Below are 20,784 nucleotides of genomic sequence, written 5' to 3'. Positions count from 1 at the left end.
CTGTAAATCCCAAAAGTAATTTTTCCTGGGGAGGTTTAAAATGAGCATGAGATTTTCAGGTGCTATGAAGACATAGACACAACCACTCAGTATTTATTCTCCCTCCTGGCAACAGCTGCACTCTGTTGCTGGTGGAGAAAATTGTTGACAGCAAAGGGGTCACTAACCTTTCTTTACTGATGTTTCCCCAACACTCCAGGATCCTAAGAGATGCTCCAGTCTCCTTTATGTGGCTCCACTACAGCTGTCTGAGCCCACCTCAACTCATGAAACTCTCTGGAGAATTCTTCTGGGAGGAACATGACCAAACAAACAAAATACGAAACACTGAATTTCTCTCTCTGATACCAGCCACACTTCCTAAACATGACTGTTAAGCTCTGGAGGGAGAGCAGCCTCTATGACAGCCAAGTGCCAGCCTGGCTTTCTCTTCTCTGCTTGTGCTGTTGACTGCAGACCCTGTGTCCTTCCCCAAAAAACATCAGGTGTTTGACTGGAACACCCAGGCTGAGCTGTTAATGGAAAGAACAGGAACTTTCAGAGGGCAGTCCTGAGCTGAGATGGGTTGACTTCTGTTTGAAGATGCTCAAAGCTACACTGACTACCAGTCAGGGCAATGATGCATCTTACACAGCCTGGGTCTATGGGATGAATTCAGGCACAAATACCTGATTTTTCCAGTAGGACTTGGCCTTTTCCTCGCTCACAGTTAAAATTCACAATATCTGACCATTTCAAATTCCCTCAGCCTAGAGCACACATAGGAGGAGAAAGGAGACTCCTACCCACTGTTCTCTACATCAATGTCCCCCTGGCTAGCCACAAGGAACTAGCCAAAAATGACAGTCATTGTGGCTCTCTTTAGCTGAAACCAGGGACTGGACCCAGCTTCTCGCCAGAATCAGATTACAGATAGGAAATAAAAAAGAGAGACAAAATAAACCTGTTCTCTTCTTTTGCTCCTTGCTTGTTCTTGCACCAAGTGCAACTGGGCAGAACCTTGGAACCTCTTTGCACACAACCCCATTAGATACTTTTGAGTAATGTTTTATGGGCATCTACTCCTTGCACAACCACATCCACTCTTTCAGACTGTTCGATAGGTTCTGTAGCTCTTCTTCCCCTTAGTAGAAATCAAACTGAATCATAGAATCATTCAGGCTTGAAAAGACCTTTACAATCATCAAATCCATTACCTAGCACTGCCAAGCCTACCACTAAGCTCTGTCTCTAAGCACCAAGTCAACACCTCTGTTCAACCCCTGCAGGGATGGTGGCTCCAGCACTGCCCTGGGCAGCCTGTTCCAATGCCCAACAGCCCTTTGGGGAAGAAATTGTTCCCCAGATCCAACCTCAACCTCCCCTGGCGCAACTTGAGGCCGTTTCCTCTGGTCCTGGTGCTTGTTCCTTGGGAGCGGAGCCCGACCCCCCCTGGCTCCAAGCTCCTTTCAGGCAGTTCAGAGATCAGAAGGTCTCCCCTCAGCTCCTGTTCTCCAGGCTGAACCCCTCAGGTGCCTTAGCTGCTCCTCAGTGCTCATGGGTGTTGTCTAGCTTTAGTTTTTGGTGTGACGCATAACAGCATCACTTGCCCGTACATCCAGTCCTGGACAGATGCTGGTACGTGAAAGTCACCACAAACTGGTGCTGCGGCAGGGACGAGCTGCCGGCAGAGAGAGCCATAGCGCCAGATGACGAGCAATGCATAACACAATTGCAGGGCTGCACTTAGCATTGTGCTGCCAGAGCTGAGTGGAAAACATTTTTAGATGTTCAAAGGCTCTCTTATTATGGTATTCAGAGCCACACACCCACCTGTCAGTGTTCCACTCTGCAAAACAGCCTTCCCTCCAGCCAGGCATCCCTTGGCTGCTTGTCCTTCTGCTGCCGTAGGCTCTAACACTGACAGCCAGGCTGTTTGAGCTACTAAAAAACAGGCTCCTACCAGAAGGTGGTGCCCATATTCCACGAAACAGGGGGCAAGCACTCAACGGCACGGTCCACGTTTGGGCAACACCTAGAAACCCCGGTCACAATTCTCCAAAATCATTAGAGCAAAACCACAGACCAGCCGATGCCAAACTCCCCCAAAAAGCAGAGTGGAATTTTTGCAGGTGTAACCAGCAGTGTAGCTCACTGGGGTTTACATCTTAATGGACAGAGTCCCACACCTGCAATAAGGAGTTCGTTAAATCCATATCCTCCCCGGATATTCATTTATTAACTAAAGAGCACACAGTCCTGAACCAAGGTGTGTATCTTTTTCTAAAGCCACACATGGATGCTGATTTCTGTGTGATACTTTGATGCTACCCCAGTTTGTTCTTGGTGGTCTATTGAAGGCAGATGTGGAATCAGAAGCATAGAAAGGCCATAGATTTGCTGTGATGTATGAATGCACCAGTTCAAAGCATCAAGAAGGATACAGGCTTCAGCCTCTGCTCTGGTATTTTCTTGTCTCGTGCTGTCTGCTACTTTACTTGCAATTTGCATTATTTGCCTCCAGCTTGCTGCTGGCCAAACATCAGCAGGTTACTTCCTTGGTAGCTCAATGCGACAACTTCCATGACAGCAGTGGGTCATCTAGTCTTCATCCCCCAGAGGAGACACTACTGCCCCAGCCACCAGCACACATCACTCTCAGCAGTGGTTCAGGCAGGTCCCTTCTCCATCAAACACCCCATCTTTGAAAAAGGATATCAGCATGTGGCTCCAAAGTACGGCAGAAAGTTGCCATGGCATGACCCAAGAGATTTTCTAACACATGGGCTTTGTGATTTACAGTTACCCCTCTTCAACACCCAAAAGAGATGGATCTTGGAGAGGTCATTGTGGCTGAACATCCTGGAGAGAGGGAGTTGCACACGGAGCAGCAGCCAAGAGCCCAGGACCTGCTGGGGAGAAGTGGAAATCAGATCCACCGGCTTTTTGGGTACCTCGCAGGAGAAATGAAAGAATATGGAGAGTGGATGAAAAGTAAGCAGAGGGATGTGTTTGGGGCTCTCTGGCCAGGAAGAGCTGGCTGGGAACATCTATTTTGCCAACAGAACTTAAAGTGCTGGGGCAGGAGATAAGGGGCCATTTCGCCCCCTGAGGCAGATGAGAGGCGGTGGGGTCCAAGCTCACTGGAAACTTCTGGCCTCTTAACCCAAATCATTTTCTTCTCAGGAAAGTGATCTCACTGCATTACCATGGCTGCAGGCACAATTCAGCACAGGCAGAAGATGTCTTTTACACTTAATCAGTTACGTGGCATTAGCATCATGTTCCTTATAGCGGTGCCCAGAATCATGCATCAGGGCCAGGAACTTAGTCTTGTTTGTAAGTGCTTTGGATCAGCGACCATCTCCTGATCTGTGTGTGTGGGCTGGTGAAGGGGACTTGACTCCTGATGGTGTGAGCAAAGGCTCTTGTATTACCAGCCTTGGGGGAGCAACAAGCACTGTGGCTGTCATGTTGCTATAAAATACAAAGCAAGCACTGATCTCAAAGTTTTACTGTCCAGACAGGAACAATACATGAGCAGATGGTCTGCGTTACCCAGAATTATTAGGGATCTGGGGCTTTGCAAGGCTCTGTAAGACTGTGGGTCTCCTGTCAAGGCTACATTCATTAGGAATACAACTCCAGCCACGGGAGAGAAATAAGAGACAGCCGTGTATAGCCAGTTTGTGCAGTGGCTATTGTTGATGGAGGATGTGGGTTGAGATGCCTCCAGGCAGGGAGGTCAGCAGGCTGGTAGTGTGGTCACCAGCCACAGGGGATCATCTCCTCTGGCTTTCTTTTACTGGTCCATGCTTGGTAGACAGCTTTTCTTACTCCGTGTCCTGAAAAGCTCTGGCCACTGCCCACTGGTTATATTTGAATACTTACAGTTAATACTTGTGTCTAAAGCCAGAAGTATTGCTGATATGTTTCATAGCTCAACACCAAACATTAGTAATAATTACTCCAGAAAAGTCCGATTGTTTTTCTCTGAGAAGCTCACTCCTCCCTGGTTGTAACTGCCTGGCTCCCTAACAACACACAGCCTGAGGGATGCTTGTGAAGCCATCCCTCAACTTGTGCTCCAGCCTCTTGGGAGGGGTCTCCCAGGGATGCTGAATAGATGCAGATTGGTACCTGCCCCTTCAGAGATCCTTTATTTAAGCTACTCTCATCAGAAAGCAAAACTTGAGCTTTAACTGTAAATACAACACAGGGAGGGAGTAGGGGAGAGGGCAGGTTTTAGGAAGTTGTTGCCCAGATTAAAAAAAATTATTCTGGCACTTTATGCTGTGTCTAAATAACAATCTAAAATAATTGGATTAATTTTAAATATTTAAGAAGATGAAAGCTGCATATACATATTGCATGAACACATTGTACTTGTAAGCAGCCCCTCTTTCTCAATTTTTCTCCTTGTATCATGTTTAATTATGCAGAGCAGTGCAGAAACAGCTGCACCTTTCCCAGAAGCGTGGAGAAAAAAAGACCTTAAGTCAATTTGCAGTAGAAGAGTCAGCAGCAAGTGTTATTGCAGTGCTACAAGACCATTCTCTGCCCATGGAGATCATCAGGAGCACTTTATGTGGATGCCCTCAGAGAGGCATCAGCCCCATGCACATCCCTGCACTCAGCCAAGATTGGTGCCCCTTTGCTCTATCTGGGTTCAACAGTCTTCTGCAAAGAGCAAAAGCTCTTTCTCCTTTGGAAATACCTCTTACAGTCCAAGCTATAATAACCATTCTCTTAATTTAGGTTCTTCAGTTCCTGGAGTACATTTTTAGATACCTTTGACAGTTTGATCTCATCTCCTATACACAGTGTACCTTCATGTTCTGGGTCCCTAAAACAGCGAAAGTGTTTCTTTTTCATAGTTCTCTATCCACATACAAACTAGACTCATTTTCCATGTAAGTCCCTCTGTGCATCTGAATTGTACACCAAAACTGGACTATCTTGTCATTAAATTTGTACTGAAATATTAAGCAACCTACCATGCAAGAAAGACTACTCTTTGACCACCATAAATAAACCACTTTTTTTATTAATGCCTCTATGAACTTTATAGCAGTGCCCGGTCCATCCCTATTAGCTTTTTAAGTGCCAGATGCAAAATATGCTCAGAGAGCAATAAATCAAGAGAGTGGTTTTACTGTCCCGTTGATACATCATTTCTATTCCACGTCCCGAAAATAACTGTAGAGAGGAGTGTGCTTTGAGGGAGTCCTGCTGAAACGATGCCTGATCACCAGCATTTTTATTTCATGTCCTATAGATAAGCCCCTAATGTTTCAGCTGGTGGACTGGATCTTGCGAGGCACCTCTCAGGTGATGTTTGTCAACAACCCTCTCAGTGGGCTGATAATTTTAGTGGGGCTTTTCATCCAGAACCCTTGGTGGATGCTCACAGGCTGTACTGGAACAACTGTGTCAACATTAACTGCGCTGGCCCTCGGTCAAGACAGGTAGGTGGTACCTTGGGCTTGGGAACTTAACGGAAACTGACTGTCATGGTATCAGGAACCTGCTGATGGGTCACAGCCCCACATTTGTGTATGATAGAGACAGCAGACTGCTTTCCTTATGGATGGTTTAGAAGAAGTAAGGTGAGGACAGAGCTGTGATTCAGGAAGAACAGGCCTGTCCCCATAATCGGCTGTCTTTGTGAGAGCAGTTGCCTCTCTCTAGTAACCATTGTCACAGCTGTGCAGGTCCTTTGGGTCACAGGGAGCCCCCTGGACCATCATCATCCAGCAGTTTCCAAACCCTCCCCTTCCACACAAGCAATGCAATGCAATATGGAAGCAACCTGATCGCTTTTTTGTCCCTCCCCTATGCTCCCTTCACCAGAAGGACATCTATAAATTGCATTTCAGTGGGTCCCTGTGACAGGCTACCTTCAGCACATCTTGCTACCTTGCAAACTCTTCTTTCTATCACAGATCAGCCATTGCAGCTGGGCTACATGGCTATAACGGGATCTTGGTGGGACTGCTCATGGCTGTTTACTCTGACAAAGGCAATTACTACTGGTGGCTTCTTCCTCCTGTGGCAATTATATCGATGTCCTGGTAAGTGTCACTTCTCTTCCTAGGAACAATTTTCAGAGAATGAGGAGTCCTGCTATATACAGCTTAAATACACTAGAAGTTCCCCAGCGCCCAGGCATAGAATCATAGAATCACAGATGGTTTGGGTTGAAGGGCCCTTCCCAGCTCCCCCAGTGCCCCCCCTGCCATGAGCAGGGACATCTGCACCAGCTCAGGTTGCTCAGAGCCCCGTCCAGCCTGGCCTGGGATGTCTCCAGGGATGGTTCAGCCACCACCTCTCTGCCCAACCTGGGACAGGCTCTCACCACCCTCAGGGCCAACAATTCTTTCCTCATGTCCAGCCTGAATCTCCCTCCTTTAGTTTAAAACCATCACCCCTTGTCCTATCACAACAGGCCCTGCTCAAAAGTCTGTCCCCATCTTTCTCACAGGTCCCTTTTAAGTCCACAAAGGTGCAATAAGGTCTCCCCGGAGCTTCCTTCTCCAGCTGAACACCCCGACTCTCTCAGCCTGTCCTCCCAGCAGAGCTGCTCCAGCCTCGCATCATTTCTGGGGCTCCTCTGGCCCCTCTCCAGCAGGTCCATGTCTGTCCTGTGCTGGGGAACCAGAGCGGGACCAGCCCTGCAGGGGGGTCTCACCAGAGCAGAAGGACAGAGTCACATCCCTGACCTGCTGCCCACACTGCAGTCCCCCACACCAGCACCTCCAGCCACGGTGACACTGGAAAGTGGCATTCATTGATGCACAGGGCTTGTGAGGCACGTTGGTGGGAGGTCAAGTGCGCAGAAAATGCTGATTATAGCACATGGGCAAAGCAATCTCACTTCAGTGCTCTGCAAATGTCCCTCATCAGCGGGAGACATTCAGGGTCGACAACATCGTGCCCAGCACCCCGGTGCTTCTTCCTCACCCAGGCGCTGAACCAACGCTGCACTCTCCCTCGGGCTGAATTAAATCTTTCCCCTCTCAGACACGCAGCCAGACACGAGTAAAATTAATTCCCTCAAGTAACCCTGAATGCCAGACAGTGTCCTGTCAGGATTAAATTTACCATTCCTAAATATGGACTCTAACAGTACTGCAGAATCTGTTTAACAGCCTTAACTGAAATTAATTCAAGAGTCACACTTTAATCACTGTTAGAGATAAGATACAGGTCGTTATTGCATTTCACTGCTTTTAAAATCAGATTTTTTTAATATATTTTATTTCTTTAGTCACTCTCAGCAAAGGTCATTTTGTAACAACCTCTCAAAACCCAGGACATGTTGCAAGAATATTTAGTTTGACTTGTCTGCCAGAATTCCTTGAGGCTTTTTATTCAAACTTTTCTTCATTCTTTCAGTTCACAAGACTAGAGAGTAGAGCTGAAATATTTTGAAATTAGACATTTCAGTGATTTTTTCAACTGTTCCTTTGAATTTCAGCCTTAAATGTTAGCATTTCTTTGTTTCCTTTTTTCCTGACAAGATATATAACTGACAGAAGCTTTGTATTTCAGCAAAGAAATTAGAACACCATTTTCACTGAAGTGCTGATTTTTCTCCTACAGCTACAAGCAAGGAAATCTGTAAACTACTCTGGGAACCAAATATTTCATAAAAGAATAGGCTTCATTTGAGGTTATACAGGGAGAACAAAGTGTTCTTTTTCCACTGATAGTATCTACACAACAGGACACAAGATGTTGCTTCTGAAATGCCAAATAATTTAGGTGGGGTTTTTTATTAGAAACAGCTTAATTACTTTCTAGGACTGAAAGGCTGCTTCTTTTGAAATTCAAGTCTTTAAAATGAATTTTTGTAAACTGTGCAATGTCCACTTCTTAGAAGTTAACTGTAAGAGCTGCTCAGCTCACTCAGAAAAGCTTGGCTGGAAGCAGCAAAACACAGTCTATTGCCATCAAGGATGGGACCCGTCCTTTCTCTTCTACATCCTTTCTGGGCCTCTTTAAAAAAAAAAAAAAAAAATCATCCTCCTGACTTGCCAATATGCTGCCACAAAAACATCCATGCAGGACATCCACTTTCCAGTCTGGAAATCTCCTGAGGAAAACAGATCTGGTGAAGTTTATATCCTGGGTTCTACAGCCAGGAACTTTGGGAACAGTCATGGTGTCTCGAGATTTGCATGCTTTTAAGTGTTCGGTCTGTATCATAAGAAGGAATCTCAGTTTTCAGAAAATGCCATATAATTTTGGGTGGCACCCGGGCAGAACACAGTATCATCAGTCTCACTGACAGAAGCAGGAGCATCAAGGTCACACCTGGCACAACACCTTTCACAGCTCTGTTAGGCTCCATATGTCCTAAGAACCCCCTCATTCCGCCAAAATATTGGCTAAAACAGTAAATATTTTCCATCTTTCTTAACAAAAGATTTTCCACCCTCTTTGATCATCTCTTCTGCTTTATTTCTGTTCCAGGACCATCTTCTGATATCCTTCATACTATTAAAAGTGTATATATATATATATATATATATATATATATATAAAAAAGGTAATTTCCATTTCCTTCTTGCCTCCTCAGAATTACAACTTTTTAGACCATGTGAAGGTCTCCACAGTTCTTCCCGTAGCATTCCCAAAAATTTGCTCTTCTATTTCTTGTTAGATTTTTCTACTGAATAAGAAGCCAGATCACCTTCCTCCATCCACGCCTAAATACTGTACTAGATGCATTTCTTCGTAGTCTTCCCGAGCCCATCATAGCTAGCAGAACACTTGCACTTCAGCCAGGTCTCCTGAGAGAACGGTGTGGAGTTTATACCATCCATGAGTGGACGTGATAGTTGTTGCAAAAAGATGAACAGGATTCTGTTGCAAACTAATATATTAAAGGTATTCACTCTCTGACATTTCTAAAAGGAATCGCATTGGTTTGCATTTACCAGAGCTTATGACAAAAGTGGTCAAATGTTTCATAACTGCCAATGTCATGAACAAGTTATACTCATTTCTCCTCTCCTGTTCTCAGTCCAATCCTGTCCAGTGCTTTGGGATCCATCGTCAGTAAATGGGACCTTCCTGTTTTCACTCTGCCCTTCAACATTGCATTGACTTTGTACTTGGCAGCCACAGGACACTACAACCCCTTCTTCCCTACAACCCTCATCAAGCCCGTAGCATCAGTGCCCAACATCACCTGGTCTACAATCAATGTGCCACTGGTAAGCTTCACTCCAACGAATTCATGCTATTCCATTAAAAAGGTGAGTGTGAAGGCATTCAGCTTGGAGTAACAATTTTACATGGGTCAGAATGGCTATACGATAAATACAGCCAGCAGCAATTCACAGAAGTACAGGGCTCAGTTCAGTCCATAGAGGACAGTGCCATTTTTATGGCTTTTGCCCTAGAAAAGTGCGGGCTGATCCAGCAGAAAGTCTTGTTGAGTCTGAGAGAAAAGAGCTGCTGAACCTCTCACTTCACCTAAACTTGGACTGCACCAAAACAAGTCTTGAGTGCTCTCAGTGCAGAAGCACATCTGGATATACACCCCCACTGTCCAGATGTGGTTAAAGAACATCAGCAAGACAGTCAGTGACAATCTGAAAATATGGAACATCAGGAGTCTGAAGGGACAGAAACTCATTTCTACCCAGTCCCCTCAGGTCAAGCTCTAGATCTGGACGATCAGCTTCCCAAAGTAGTATAAGGGTAACTGATATGCTTCATAAAATAAATCAAACAGTCCCACCAGACTCTTATTGCCTAGGAAGGTTACAATTTTCACCCCTCACTAAAGTCACATAAAAAAAAAACCACACCCAAAACCCCAGCCCCTCATTCCCCTATCCACCATACTATCCATACACCATACACCATCCCAAAAGATATAAAAGTCCATCTTGACTGAAGAAGTTGAAACCAAACAGTGAACTAACTCTGGTTTGAACGGCACGAGAGCCATCATTTACCCATCAGTCCCACTCAGAGCCAGGGTTGCTTCCTTACTTTCTAACCAATAGCTTGAACAAAATAACTGCTGTGTCCTTCTGAGTAAAGAGATACAATAACAAGACCCTTTCTACTGGTTGCTGCAGCTCTTGCAATCCATCCCAGTCGGTGTCGGTCAAGTGTATGGTTGTGAAAACCCCTGGACTGGAGGCATCTTCCTTGCTGCTTTACTTGTCTCGTCCCCACTTATTTGTTTACATGCTGCAATTGGATCAACAGTGGGAATGTTTGCAGGTAAGAAATATTTACCAAAGTCATTTTTTGACCAGGGTATCCTGATGCTGGCCATTATACGACTGTACAGACTTCAGAGTTGCAGGGGCTTGGACATACCTGGGACAACACTCAATTTTTGACACTGTCTGTAGATTTGGAAGGTCTTACTGAAGGTCACACAACATGGTGAAGGCAAGAACAGAAGATTTTCTTTAAGCTTTGAATTCGTTATTAGATTTGTAAGTCAGGCAGGTTGCTGGTTATACCTTGCTTGACCCTCCTGCCATTGAATGTGACAAATCCCACAGAGATGATAAGGAAACCTAGTAAAATAGTGTCAGAACTGACCTCTTGCCACCACAAGTGTTTTATTATAAATCACCACCATATGCAGATGTGTACGTCAGGAGCTGATCAGTCAATGGAAAGAAACACTTTTCCAGGGTGCAGTTCATTCTGTCCTGCTGCAGATTCGTAAAAATTGCTAAATGAATGCCACTCAATATGGTCTCTCTCCAATAACCAGAGAAACAATCTTAAGCTAAGAGAGATGAATCTGACCCTTGTAGTTAGAAAGGATTAATGCCACCTATGTGACCAATTGTAATTTAAAAATATGATGGAATAAGTGTAGTCTGACACAATAACTTTGGAAAAGACAGTCATCCAACATTAAGTTCTCTGTGCTCTCAAGCACTTGTAAAAGATGTGAGCTGCCTCCTTACATTTGAGGGGTTTGGTTTGTTGTTTTGTTGTTACTGTTGGTTTGGTTTGGCTTGGTTTAAAAAAAATATCCATTAGTTGTACAGTTAAGAGCATTTGGCAAGTCTTCTACAAGACTGACATTTAATCTAGAAAAGAAATGTCAGAGGAAAGTATCTGGGGATAAGCATAGCGATGAAGCAGAAGGCAAATGAGGACATTATAGCAGGAAATGTATTAATCTTAAGAGTGGCAAAAAGGTGGCCCATGCACTACATATTGTGCTCTTCTTTTTACTGTTACTTCTGAAGCCTCTGAGAAATCCTGAAGAAGTACCTGTGGGGTTTGGAGCAGACCTTCAGCTCCCAACCCAGTGGAGAATTTCCACAGCAGTGACAAAGTGACGACACTTAGTATCTAGATCACATCTAGTTATCTAGGCCACATCTAGCAAAGGCCACTAGGAAAAGATGGAAAACCCTCCTTATGGCCACAAAATACACTCAGCTGTGCCTCTGATTTTCAAGATCAGGGTACATATGAGGTTTAAATAGTACATGTGAGCATGGCTTTCTGAAAGACAGACACCCAGGTAAGAACTTCGGCTGGATCCTCCATCTGGAGGACTAACTACAACGCACTGAGTGCATGTGCAGAAAGTTTTTCCTGAAATAAACCTTTGAGACTGGGTCAAATTCCAACCTTATGGACATTATTAGAGCTCCAAAACAAGGAGCTTCATTTGATTTCATCCTTTTTCTGCATGTGTGTGTTACGCATGTGTGTTACACATGTGTGAGCATGGTTAAATTTGTCTAGATGTCGTAGGGAAGAGACGATGCATTCCCAGAAAATGACGACTCCTCCTGCAGTTACCTCTCATACCTGACCACACAGCCCTGCCTTTTGTCTTGCAGCCCTGAGCATTGCATCACCATTCAATAGCATCTACCTTGGCTTACACAATTACAACTGCGCACTCGCGTGCATTGCGATTGGGGGCACATTCTATGCCTTGACCTGGCAGACTCATTTGCTGGCACTTGCCTGTGGTAGGTATCTCTTACATAAAGGGGAGGAAAAAATGTACACAGCCAGGCAATCTGTCAGCAGAACAGTTTTAGAGTCAACATTGGGCTATGACAGCTGCAAAGCTAGGTAGTATTCAAGAGCTATTTCTGTGCTGGCATCAGAATTGAGCTTGGATGTGCAAGATGCAAACACAGAAGAAGGACCTTTAGGCCCTGATAACCTACAAACATCTAGGAAGGATGTCAGTACTGTTTGTGAAAGAAGCACAAGCTATGCCGTCAACAGAAGTTTAACAGATTAGCACCTCAACAGATACATAGAAGCAGCCTTTTCATACCTATATGTATCATTAGAGGAAGTATGTCATAAGAACTGTTGCACAAGGCCAGTTTAAAATCCATCTATCCAGAGACATTGTCTCCAAAAGCAGCAAAAAACTGACCATATGGGAGGAGTTTAAGAACAGCATATGAAATTCCCGTGAAGATTCACCCATCCTCCAACCACTTGTATTTCAGTGGTTTTCTGTCCCGATCACAGTTTCTGGAGTGCTCCATAGCTTTCCCTTCCTTTAGTCTGCCCTCGGGTTCCTCATCTTCTGCTTTGCCACCTCTGAGGGAAGGAGGCCCACTGCTAACTGCTTGTGGTTTCAAGCTACTGGACAGATACTGGCGGAGAATTCCACAGAAACGCAGATTCATGCGATAATTTAGGTTGGAAAAGACCCCTAAGATCATCAGGTCCAACCATTAACCTAATATGGCCAAGTCCACCACTAAACCATGTCCCTAAGAAACTCATCCACATGTTTGTTCAACCCCTGCAGGGTTGGTGACTCCACCACTGCCCTGGGCAGCCTGTTCCAATGCCCCACAGCCCTTTGGGGAAGAAATTGTTCCCCAGATCCAACCTCAACCTCCCTGGCGCAACCTGAGGCCGTTTCTTTGTGTCCCTGTCTCCCCTCAGCTCCTGTTCTCCAGCTGAACCCCCAGCTCCCTCAGCCGCTCCCATCACACTTGTGCTCCAGCCCCTTCCCCAGCTCCGTTCCCTCCTCTCAACTCGCTCCAGCACCTCAAGGCCTTTCTTGGTGTGAGGGGCCCAAAACTGTCCCCAGGATTCGAGGCTTGGCCTCCCCAGTGCCCAGGACAAGGTAAACCCTGCAATCCCCCACTGCACACAGGTTAGGTTGTGCCAATTAAAAAGAAATTAAAGAAAAAAGAAATACCACCATCACTTGCTGTTGATAAAAAAAAAAAAAAACCAACATATTTGTCATTCAACCTCTCTGCAGACCAGATAGGACCAAATGTAGTCCAAATGGCCAGATGCATCATTGGGGAATTTTAGCTAATTGCTGAATTATAATATAAATCCTCACATCAGGTAGCTGGCAGGATACTTTACTGTGCATTTGGACAATATTTCTACTTGTGATAATTTCTCTGGAGAGGTAAGCAAGATTTTCCTCATCTTGATCTGTCTTTGGTTTTCTTTTCTTAGCATTATTTTGTGCCTACTCCGGAGCAGCTCTTGCTAATACTCTCTCTGTGGTAAGTTTAGGGGGTTTTTAATGGGGTTTTATTTTGTTTGGTTTAGCTGTATTCTCTTTTGTTATGATATAACGCTGAGGAAGTGCCCCAAAATTTTCCATGTCAGTTTTGACAGCGATGAAATGAGAATGTTGCAGCCAATGGCAGGTCTTGTACAGATTCTCCGTCATTTGAACCATTCACTTGCAGACTCTTCAGCTGATAATGGGATTTCAAAGGCTTTGGAGCACGTCATCCACAGCAGGATTGTGCACATATATGTGAATTCCAGCAACAGCAAGTGGTTTGAGATGAACCACTCATTTGCAGGCAATATTTTTTAATATTTTGAATATTTGCTTCTTCTGAGATCTTTCCCCCACCTTAACTACAAATATTATTTGATGTGGATATGAGAACTAAAATGAGGGGGAGGCTGTTCTCTTAAATACAAAATCGACGCATTTAGACAGATCAAGAACCAGGTGAAGCCAGGAATGCCAATCTTTTTTTATTCTTAAGATCTGAGAGATTAAAGCAAAACCATATTTTAACAAAATTGATTTAGTAACTTAAAAGAAAAAATACTTAAAACTAGCAGCTTTGTGCATTGAATATATTCATCTGGCATCCACTCCATACCGTGCAGGTTTCTGCAGATGTGTTGCTTTGTTAAGCACACCTGGTTTTGGGGCACATCAGAAAAAAAGAACATTTACTTCTTCTCCTTGTGATCTTGTTTTCTGGCAGACCTCAAGTGAGGTCAAGAGTGGGTGTCACAGAGCAGGACTGAGGGTTGGATGCAATGCCAGCAACATGTGGGTGTTGAGGACGGTGAATATGTGTGGATAGTACTCTCATTACATGACATTTTACAGGCCAGTGAGGGTAGGATTCAGCTCATTTATTACAGAATTTAAATGGCTACAGGTGAGCTGGGTGTCTTCACTTTCATTACAGTCAGCAGAGCTCTGGACCCCGATTAAAAATTGGTGCCAAGTGCCATTCTGGCCAGCAGCTGCATCTCCAAAAGGACTGAGGTCTCCAATGTGCAATGCCTTATGTATCCCCATACATTCCTGACAAACCAGGTACATCTGTGGGAGTAGCTGAATGGACATCTGGCATCAGAGGAGCTTCCCAGTCCTGCAGTGACCAGCAGGAACCCAGCTCAGATGTAGATCCCTTGCATCAGCTCCTGCATCTGGGCATCCTCCTGTGGATCTGAATGTGGGATCCTGTATGTGGGGTTCAGGAAGGCATGTCCTGTGTCACACTGTCCCCAGGGAAAGCACAGGGCTCTCCCAGATTCTCAAATGCAAGAATTTAGCCACAGGCAGAAGTTAGCAAAGGGAACATGAACAAAGAGGTATCAAAATGGACCTGTCTGTCCTTTCTCCTCGCAGGTTGGGCTGCCGCTGTGCACCTGGCCCTTCTGCTTCTCCGCCCTCCTCTTTTTGCTGATAAATTCAGACAACCCGGCCATCTACAAAATCCCCCTCTGCAAAGTCACCTACCCAGAAGCCAACCGGATCTACTACCTGAGAATGAAGAGAAGAGCGTCAGAGAGCAGGAGAGAAGAGCAGAAACGAAAGGACCAGAAAACCTCCAGTGCCTCAAACATAAGCACAGGAGGCACTCCCCTGTGCACCCCCAGTAACCGCCATGCTCACTGATTTCGAATGTCCATGACTGTATGATTTTGGGGCAGTCTTTCACATTCTAGCCAAGGACACCACAACCATAAACAACACCTTCATCAGCAGTCTGCAGGCTGGGGATTCAGTATCACATGCTCTGGAAAAAACACAATTTGTCCTTGAGCAAAACTTTCCAAGTAGCACCGAGGTAAAATAATAATGGCTGCCTTATCAATACATGTGCTGTTCACTTGAAAGTCACTTCTTACCAATAATAATTATAAGAATAGGCAGAAGAACATTAATGCTGACAAGAGGCTGAATTTAATTTCAGATATGTAATTTAACAAAATAAGTATGCTAAGGACTTAGTATCTAATAATAATAAATAATGTAAGAACTACATCAAGAGCTGAACTTCAAATTAAGAATATGTATGTTTGAAAGTGGAATAAATAGAGTGATCTCTTCCTTTCTTGTGTCACATCAATGTCTACCCCTCTTCATCATTCTCAACAGCTACAACATACACCGGTAAATATTCTTACAGAGTACATGCAATATTTGGTACCATCTCCTGAGTCCCTGTTAAGCACCAAGACAATAAAGGTATGAATATATATGCTTTAATCAAACTACGAAAGTGACTAGCTAGCGATGGTCAAACATTTTTGTTTTCCTTGCATCATTTTCTGTCTTATAAATAGAAGATCTCCCTCCTGCTGAATACTGGATAGCAGAACTGAGTCCCTACACACACCCAGTGGGAAACAGGAAAAATGTAAAGAATTAGATAAATATTTACTACTGGTGTCAGGTACCACGATTCTTTCCCTCCTTTTCCTAGGAGAGCAGCTCTCTTGCATTAAGCCACAAGCAACAAACAAGTCAAAGGCTCGCCTTATTGTTTGCTGGGTATCATACAAGGATCTTCTCATGGGTTCCAGTGTCTGACTCGCCCCAGAGAAACCTCAAAAGGCATCATCAGAGTTAATCAGGGGAAGCTGAGGACCATCCTGCCAATATTCTCCCCAGGAGTTGGTTTCTAACAGGCATCAGGTGTGAGAGGGACACTGTCACTTTATGCCTCCTCCACATCTTTACAACAAGGAAGAGACAATTTCCCCAAAGAGGACTTTTCTTGGGAACCTTTCCCAAAACTTCCTCAAAACAAGCCTGACAGAAAGGCTTCCTTGTTCCAAAGTCATTTCACGTGTTCAGTTTAAAATCACAGACCCAAAGGTCTTGAAGATTTGAAATGCAAGGAGCCTGTGCAACCACAAGCATTCAGGTCAGGCACTGTCCTTTCTGCCTCTTGGCGTGGGGCTGTTTTATGGATTCATTTAAGGGTCTTTGAGCATATGTGAGCTCAGCTCTCACCCAGTACAAGAGCCTTTTTTAAAAAAGGTGAGCCCGGGTGCTGCCCATGGGACTATTTGTGCCTTTACAAACAAAAGACCAGCAGCACCAGCACCTGCCAGCTTCTCTGAACGTCCCCGGAAGGACCATCCAAGATTCAAGTCAGCCTGTGAGACAAAAATACAGTGCCATACTAGTATGTCGAGATGTTTTCTTAAACAGATTAGGTCATTCTGGGGACTTTAGTGAAATTTAGGCCCTACTTCCTCTCCTATTTGGATGACGACAGATTGAGACTCCACCTGACAGAACAGCCTCGAACATTAAGATAAGTCCAAATTTCAGTAGCCAAGATAATCCTATTGTTGAATGTTTAGGAATATAGGAGCTTTGCAGCCATTATAACCTGTTCCACCCTCAGACCTGAGTACCCGTGTTACATCTCTGTCCCATTTTAGACCTCAGGTTAACCTCTGAACCTGAGCTTATACATGGCATCCAGAAAAGCACCAAGAGAGTGAGCTGGCGTTCCCACATGCCACAGGTCTTCCTGGAGATTAATAAAAGACCAAGAATCCCAGCAGTGTTCCTGACACGTTAGCTGTGAGATTTTTGTTGGCCCAGGGAAAAATAAGAGGGATGGGACTGACCACAACTCAACACCCAACCTGTGTCTATTAGAGGGAGGAAGATCTGACAGATTTACAGTGGCAGCAAGCAGAAAAGCAAACACATTATAGTGATTAAAACCTCCCATGCAAATCCCAGCAGACTCATGGAGAAGATGAGGTCTGGGCAGCAAAAGGGGTTCAGCGGCACCAAGTGTGTTTCTGTAATGCAAGAGCAAGGGATGGAAACTGCTAATTTAGGAGAAACAGGTTGTTTGCAAAAAAAACCAAGCCATGACCCAGGCGCTGGACACAGGCAGTTAAGCCCTTAAGCTGTCACAGAGGACTGCTGCAAATGGATCTATGATCTCAGCCGGTCTTAAAGTGCATTTGTAGGGTGCACGTGCAACTGCTTATTCCTGCATGGTGACTCCAGAAAAAAAAACAAAGATTCCACCAGACAAAGTGTCAGCAGGCAGGGAGGAAAGCAGAGACCTGCAGGAGAACTTGCTGCCAAGCTGCCTTTGGCATCATTATGCCAGCAAACCAGTGCTACTGAAAAAGAAGTCTTGTATGGTCATTACAGACTGCATGATCAGGGACATCCCAATGTTACTGCTGCTGTAGAGAAACAAAGAAAGGCAGAATAACACATGAGGTGACACACAGCAGTCTGAACACCTTCCCTCTGCAGCAGACAGAGAAATACAAAGGATGTGAAACTAGCAGGAATCGTACACAGAATCACAGAATAGCTTGGGTTGGAAGGGATCCTCAAAGCTCCCCCAGTGCCCCCCCTGCCATGAGCAGGGACATCTGCACCAGCTCAGGTTGCTCACAGCCCCGTCCAGCCTGGCCTGGGATGTCTCCAGGGATGGTTCATCCACCACCTCTCTGCCCAACCCGGGACAGGCTCTCACCACCCTCAGTGTAAAACATTTCTTCCTCATATCCAATCATCTGCTCTGCACAGTTTAATTTAGCTCACACATAATCCAGCACTAAAGATCTGAATAGTAGCAACACAAAGTTACAGAAATACTATGTAATAATGCTAGAACCATATTTTTGAAGAAAAACCTCAACTGCGGTTAGTTATGCCGAGTATATTATTTGTTTTCTTAAAAATAAAAGTGAAGTCCAAGCGCAATATGGCTATGGGAAAGAATCTGTCATGTAAGAGCTATTGCAGACATTCATTCCTCATCCACAAGTATATCCATCCTGAAATCAATTAGTAAAGCAATTTCTAGAGTTGAAGTCTTCCATAAAAATAGGGTATAAACATCTTTATTAAGTCTTTAGCTAATCAAAAGATTCGAGTAACTATAGCCAGCACTAATAATTCTTGTAAACAGCCGAGACAAATCAGTTGTCTCCTGGAAGGAAGCAGTGGGCAATAAAGGCACTAAGTGAAGTTACCAGTGGTAGCCCCAACAGCCTGCCATCTATTATGCCTTATAAAAAATATTCATCAAGAAAAGAAAATGTACAGCTTTCAGTGGGACTAATAATTTTAGCCAGTTCCCAGAGATTTCACATGAAACAAACGTGACCACTAAAAGATTTATTTTAAAAAAGAGCTCTAAAACTAAAGCTTATTCTATAGCTAGAGCAGTCACTCCACCCACCTTACCTCCAAAGAAGATGAAATAAACATTCCTATATAAATTGATGCCTGGACTTGCAGTTGCATATGTAGAAACAACCTCCTGAAAATTTGCCTTCAAACGTTTGAACAGCAGCAATAAATGTGATTAGATAAAGCAACACAAAGGAATTGCAGGACGCCTTCTCAGTGAACAGAGAAGATTGTCTGGTCTACCATAGTTGGAGTCTAGTGTGAAAATACTATATATACCATGTGGCTCTAAGAAAAAATATTTAATTTATTGCTCCAAATGTCATTTTTCTTACTCTTCTATTTGCTCATTACCCCTTAAAAAAAATAAAAATAAAAAAAGACTCCGAGAGGACATTCCCAGCTCTTCTGACATAGACACAAGTGAATAGGACTCTTGCAGAAAAAGCTGAGGCAAGTGCTTTAAATGTCCTGGCTTAGGTATTGATGACTCCAGAATGACTTACCTGTTAACTGCTCTTCACGAACAATTAGCCAAGTTGCACTGAGTGACTGTGGAAGGGAAAGGATTTGCCTTCTCAATCAACATTATTTGTAGGGGAGGTAAAAGTCATGCTGCCACCCACACTGGAGCATCCTGGCTGCTGGAGAACGTTTACCTCTGATTCCTTCATCCGATGAGCTTTTTTTGACACCCAACAGCCCCCTCGTGTACTACTGGGGTCCAGAGCAGACAGAAACAGAGGGAGACCACCATAGGAGACAGTGATACCTCTTAGCCCAGGAAGGATACCCAAGGCTGAAGGGATGGAAAACCTGATGCTATGCTTTCAGACAGTGACAAGGTGAAGCAGCTGCAGCATTGTATGGGAAGTAATGGCCCCAGTCATTCTTTCCCAGCTCTGTTCAATACTGTATTGTCATTTTTTCAGCCCCCCAGCAATGTCAACACCCTTTCTTCCCATACCTGTGACTACAGATTGATGCAAATAGGAGTGTGAAATTGTTGGACAGGGAGGACAAACGTCTCCCTCCTAGCTCCGAGGCAGCCTGTGCATGGAGCCAACCAGCACCCTGGCAGCCACAAGAAAACATCAGGAAGGGCTTTAAGTTCCAAAAGGGTACTCCAGCAACACAGGGCCTCACCACAAGCTGAAAAACCCAGAGCTTTACAACGTGTCCAAATAAAATAAGCCTCTAAAATTTCCAGCTGCTGGGAAGTTGCTCTGTGCTTTGTCTGTGCCAGATATCTCCAGTCTGCAATGACAGACATATTCCTCAGCACTGCAGGCTGGCTCGTTTTTTATGTACATCACATTTGCCAGGGTTACAGAAATATCACCACTCTGAGCGTGAGATCTGTTTGACAAACACTGTCCCCTCCTTCCTCCTTCAACAGAAGGGTGTGTTTTGACTTGGGAGATGGAAGGAGTTCAAACAGGAAACAAATCCTTAGTCGCAGTTGATTTTACAGTTCTCAGGGGGTCTTTTACAAACTCCTGCAGCTGTTGCCACAGCTGGAATTTGCACATCCCAGAGGCAGGATGAGAAGACCAGGGATAGCTCTGTGGGAAGCAAAGGTTTCTTCCACCACACTTTCCCTGGGAATAAGCAGAGAGTTTGGGGACCTCCAGCTACCGCTCAGCGCCTCCTGAGCACGTTTAGTTACCTTGGTGCATTTAGCACCTTAAGCTGTCATGGAGATGCATCCTCACATTCTTCTCCAGGGACAGCCCTCTGCACAGATAACCAAGGCACATCCAAATCCGTGCTCCCAAAATGTGCAGCTTCACTCAGCACAGCAGTGTTGAAGCACCAAGTACATAGAATCATAGAAACATTTTTGTTGGAAAAGACCTTTATGATCATTGAGTCCAACCATTAATGCACCCCTGGCACTAACCCATGTCCCTGAGAACCTCATCTCTGCGTCTGTTCAACCCCCGCAGGGATGGTGACTCCACCACTGCCCTGGGCAGCCTGTTCCAATGCCCGACAGCCCTTTGGGAAAGAAATTGTTCCCCAGATCCAACCTCAACCTCACCTGGCGCAACTTGAGGCCGTTTCTTTGTGTCCCTGTCTCCCCTCAGCTCCTGTTCTCCAGCTGAACCCCCAGCTCCCTC

At 44.8% G+C, this 20,784-nt stretch overlaps 1 protein-coding gene across 1 annotated transcript; it reads left to right on the top strand.

Annotated features, from left to right (window-relative positions):
* The first annotated feature begins 2,807 nt into the window (after nt 1-2,807).
* Nucleotides 2,808-15,148, top strand: LOC136001336 (urea transporter 2-like). Its single transcript, XM_065655539.1, has 8 exons — nt 2,808-2,973; nt 5,258-5,447; nt 5,925-6,053; nt 9,011-9,203; nt 10,080-10,227; nt 11,829-11,963; nt 13,444-13,493; nt 14,879-15,148. The coding sequence occupies exons 1-8, from the start codon at nt 2,808-2,810 to the stop codon at nt 15,146-15,148; spliced, it is 1,281 nt and encodes a 426-aa protein (XP_065511611.1).
* Nucleotides 15,149-20,784: the final 5,636 nt, after the last annotated feature.

The sequence above is a fragment of the Caloenas nicobarica genome, chromosome Z (genome assembly GCF_036013445.1).
Source record: "Caloenas nicobarica isolate bCalNic1 chromosome Z, bCalNic1.hap1, whole genome shotgun sequence".
Lineage (NCBI taxonomy): Eukaryota > Metazoa > Chordata > Aves > Columbiformes > Columbidae > Caloenas > Caloenas nicobarica.
The sequence above is the reverse complement of the archived record's forward strand: the minus strand, read 5'-3'. Positions and strand labels throughout refer to the sequence as shown.